Source organism: Eretmochelys imbricata, chromosome 1 (genome assembly GCF_965152235.1).
Source record: "Eretmochelys imbricata isolate rEreImb1 chromosome 1, rEreImb1.hap1, whole genome shotgun sequence".
Lineage (NCBI taxonomy): Eukaryota > Metazoa > Chordata > Testudines > Cheloniidae > Eretmochelys > Eretmochelys imbricata.
This window is the reverse complement of record NC_135572.1, coordinates 4,149,902-4,153,549: the sequence shown is the minus strand read 5'-3', so window position 1 is coordinate 4,153,549 and position 3,648 is coordinate 4,149,902. Positions and strand designations below refer to the sequence as shown.

General features: G+C 48.4%; 1 protein-coding gene across 1 annotated transcript; it reads right to left on the bottom strand.

The window, feature by feature from the left end:
* Nucleotides 1-207: 207 nt before the first annotated feature.
* LOC144278277 (olfactory receptor 51G2-like) lies at nt 208-1,143 on the bottom strand. The gene has a single exon (XM_077839526.1). It carries the CDS (start codon nt 1,141-1,143, stop codon nt 208-210), a length of 936 nt encoding a protein of 311 aa, XP_077695652.1.
* Between the last annotated feature and the right edge of the window lie 2,505 nt (nt 1,144-3,648).

Below are 3,648 nucleotides of genomic sequence, written 5' to 3'. Positions count from 1 at the left end.
CCACCAGTGCATTGCCCTCCCTCAACAGTGTTTGGGGACAGCCCATCATCCATTGCTCCAGGTCTTAGACGCCACCTGAACCACTCTCTACAGAGTGGAGATCAGTAGCTCATGTCCTCTCAGATGTAAGTGTCCAGGATGGAATAGGTGGCCTGTATATTTCATGCCCATATCAGCAGCACAGGATCCAGGTAATGAACTGTCTCTTTATTTGACGAATACCCTGATTATCCTCGCACGAAGGTGTTTGCTTTTCACACTGTACACAATTGGGTTCATCAGGGGTGGGAGAAGCAGGTAGACATAGCCCAGGAGAATCTGAAGCAAGTGAGAAGAGTTGTTCCCAAATCTGTGTATCACAGACAAGCCAATTTCTGGTGTGAAGAAGAGCAAGACGGCGCAGAGGTGGGACATGCAGGTGTTCAGGGCCCTGAGGCTCTCCATGGGGGACGCGACGCTCAGCACTGTTTTGATGATCATCACATAAGAGAGAAAGATGAGGAACAAATCCAACCCAACTGTTAAGAGCTTAACAGACAATCCATAGATGCTGTTGACTGTGATGTCTGAACAAGCCATCTTCATAACCTCCTGGTGCAGGCAGTAGGAATGGGAGAGGATATTGGCTCGACAATATCGGAACCGTTTGAGGAGAAAGGGGACTGGGAATACTAGGACCACCCCTCTTAGCACAAACACCAGTCCCAGTTTGGCTATTCTTGGTGGAGTTAAGATGGAAGCGTATCTCAGTGGGTTACAGATTGCAACAAAACGGTCAAAGGCCATCAGCAACAGCATGGAGGATTCAGTTAATGAAAGTGAGTGGATGAAGAACACCTGGGCAAAACAGGAATCCAGGCTAATCTCCCTAGAGTTAAACAAGTATATGCCCAGTATCGTTGGCATGGTGGATAACGATAAACCAAGGTCTGTGACAGCCAACATGGAAAGGAAAATGTACATGGGCTCATGGAGGCTTGGATCTGTTTTTATAATGAACAGAATGACTGAATTTCCTAATATCGAAATAACATACATGAAACAGAAAGGGATAGAGATCCAGAGATAGATGTCTTCCTGCCCAGGTATCCCTGTGAGAAGGAAGACTGCAGAGTTGAATTTGGTGTCATTGAGAGCTGACATAATGTACTGGGCTGGTCCGAGGCGTTTTGAGCTTTCTTTCCTGAAAAGAAAAAGAACAGGAGACTAGATAATATTTAACTAGACATGTTTCTGATCTCAGGGGAAGGCTAGAGAATCCCACGAGCTGAAGGAAGATTAGCAAAAATATTGTCTTGGTTCTTCATCACTGATAGGAAGATAGGCATTGCCAGATTGGATCAGACCTGTAGTCCGTATAGCTCAATATCCAGTGGTCAGTTCCAGATGCTGTAGAGGACAACCCAAGAAGCTCTGCATTAGGCAACTATGAGATAAACTGCTCTCAGGGAATGTTTCCCCCTGACACCTACTAGTTAGAGACATATTTTTGGTATAAATAAAGAAGGTTTAAAGCCCTTACAGATTCTTTTAAAAACCCCCATTATTGTAATTTAATTTTCTGCTTAGCCATATGAACATCCCATTCCTCTTTGAATCTCTCTGAGTTCTTGGCCCCATTGATATCTTGTGGCTGGGAGTTCCACAGCCTACTTGAGCACTATGTGATTTTACAGTTGTGACTTTACCACACACACAGTTTCTTGCCCTCCATTTCTGAGTGTGCCCCATTGTATCATGACATGTGTGTAAACACATGGTGATAATGGTCATTGTATTTATCTGTGCTGCATAGAAGCTATTGTGGTAAACCCAGGAAAAACAGCTACAAAAGGGGGGTAGTAATTAGTCCCAGGGGATTAAAAGGCACCTCCCTATCCACTGTGGAGAGAGAACCACTGGGCAATAAGGTTCAGCTGGAAAACAGGTTGCTAGGGAACCAATTAGGTTCAGCTGACTCCAACTACTTGGGACCTTTTTAAACCCTCCCCTGAGTGGTCAGAGGGGCAGAGTGAGGGAGTGAGAGGAGCAGGGAAGCTGCCAGTAGGCTGTTTGCAGCAAGAAACCAGACCTTCCCAGTAGGGAGGCTGCACTCACTCCCCAGAAGGGAAGGAAAACAAGCACAAGGGACTGACTGAGGAGATGAGTAGCAGGACCCTGTGCCACCTATAAGGATTTGCCTTGCTCCAAACTTGAGTCTCCAAGGCTAAAAGGGACTGAGCCTACTGAGGCGAACAAGGTATTTTGCCACACTTGGTGTCAGAAGTGGGATGTGGTGAGTGAATAAGGCTCTGTGGCAAGCCATCTCAGGGCAGGGTAAATCACACACACACAAATGGAGGATGTAGTGAAGGCATTGGTACAGGCCACTGTGGCCCAACAAGAGGCTACCAGGGTGCAGATGGCTGCCCAGCAAGAGTCAGTACGTGTCCAACAGGAGACGAACCAATTACTGATGAACCACGCCACCCAAGATCGAGCCACCCTGACTGAAGTAGTGAACCAGTTAAAAGCCCTGACCATGCTGACGCACGGGCCCCAGGGGATCCGGCCGCTGCGGGTAAGCAACTATTTACAGAAGATGACTACATATGACAATATAGAGGCCTATCTCCTTGCCTTCGAGAGGACGGCACTGTGGGAGGCCTGGCCCCAAGACCAGTGGGCAGGTATCCTGGCTCCATTTCTGTGTGGGGAGCCCCAGAAGGCCTATTTTGACATGACCACAGAGACAGCTATGGATTACCCTAGCTGAAGGTGGAAATTCTGGCAAGGTCAAGTGTGAAATCAGCCATACGGGCCCAGCACTTCCATGAGTGGAAATACCAGGACAGCAAACTGCCGAGGTCCCAGCTATTTGATTTAAACCACCTCACCTGGAAGTGGCTCCACCCCAGACCCATGGGCCAGAGAAGATAGTGGAAATCCTTGTGTTGAACAGGTACATGAGGGGGCTGCCACTGGACATACGGGGGTGAGTCTGGCAAAACAATTCCTCCTCCTATAATGAACTAGTTGCCCTCATAGAGAGACACCTAGCGGCCGAAGACCTTTTGCATCGCACCAGGGAAGGAAGGCACCAGAATCAGAGACAAGTCTCTGCATCGAGGTCCCAGTTTGCCCTAGCACCAGGGAGGAAGGAGGCTGAAGAGCAGTCAGAGGTCCTGGAGAGACTTGAGGACTGGGGGGAGAAATGCTCAGGGGATAAAGCCCAGTAGCCCGAAAAACCAGGGGCTGCCCCGAGCAGGGTACTGATGTTATGCATGTGACGAATTGGGGCATATCGCTACCCAATGCCCAAATCTAGAAGAGCCCATGCAGTGCAAACTGGGAGATATAGGGGGACCATGTGATCTAATAAGTCTAGTAGGGCTTGCAATGGTTCCTCATAGATACACTGGACCCATTAAGATGAATGGTATAGAGACCACTGCGTTAGTGACTTGGGAAGTGCAATCACTCTGGTCTTGGGAAGGCTGGTCAGGCAGGACCAACTATCCCGGGCCAAACATTCAGGAATATCCTGTGTGCATGGGGATGTCAGTTACTACCCGACCATCCCTGTAAAAATAGAAGTTCTCGGAAACCCCACTAAGGTGACGGTGGGAGTACTTCCGAAACTCCCCTACCCAGTCCTTATTGGTCAAA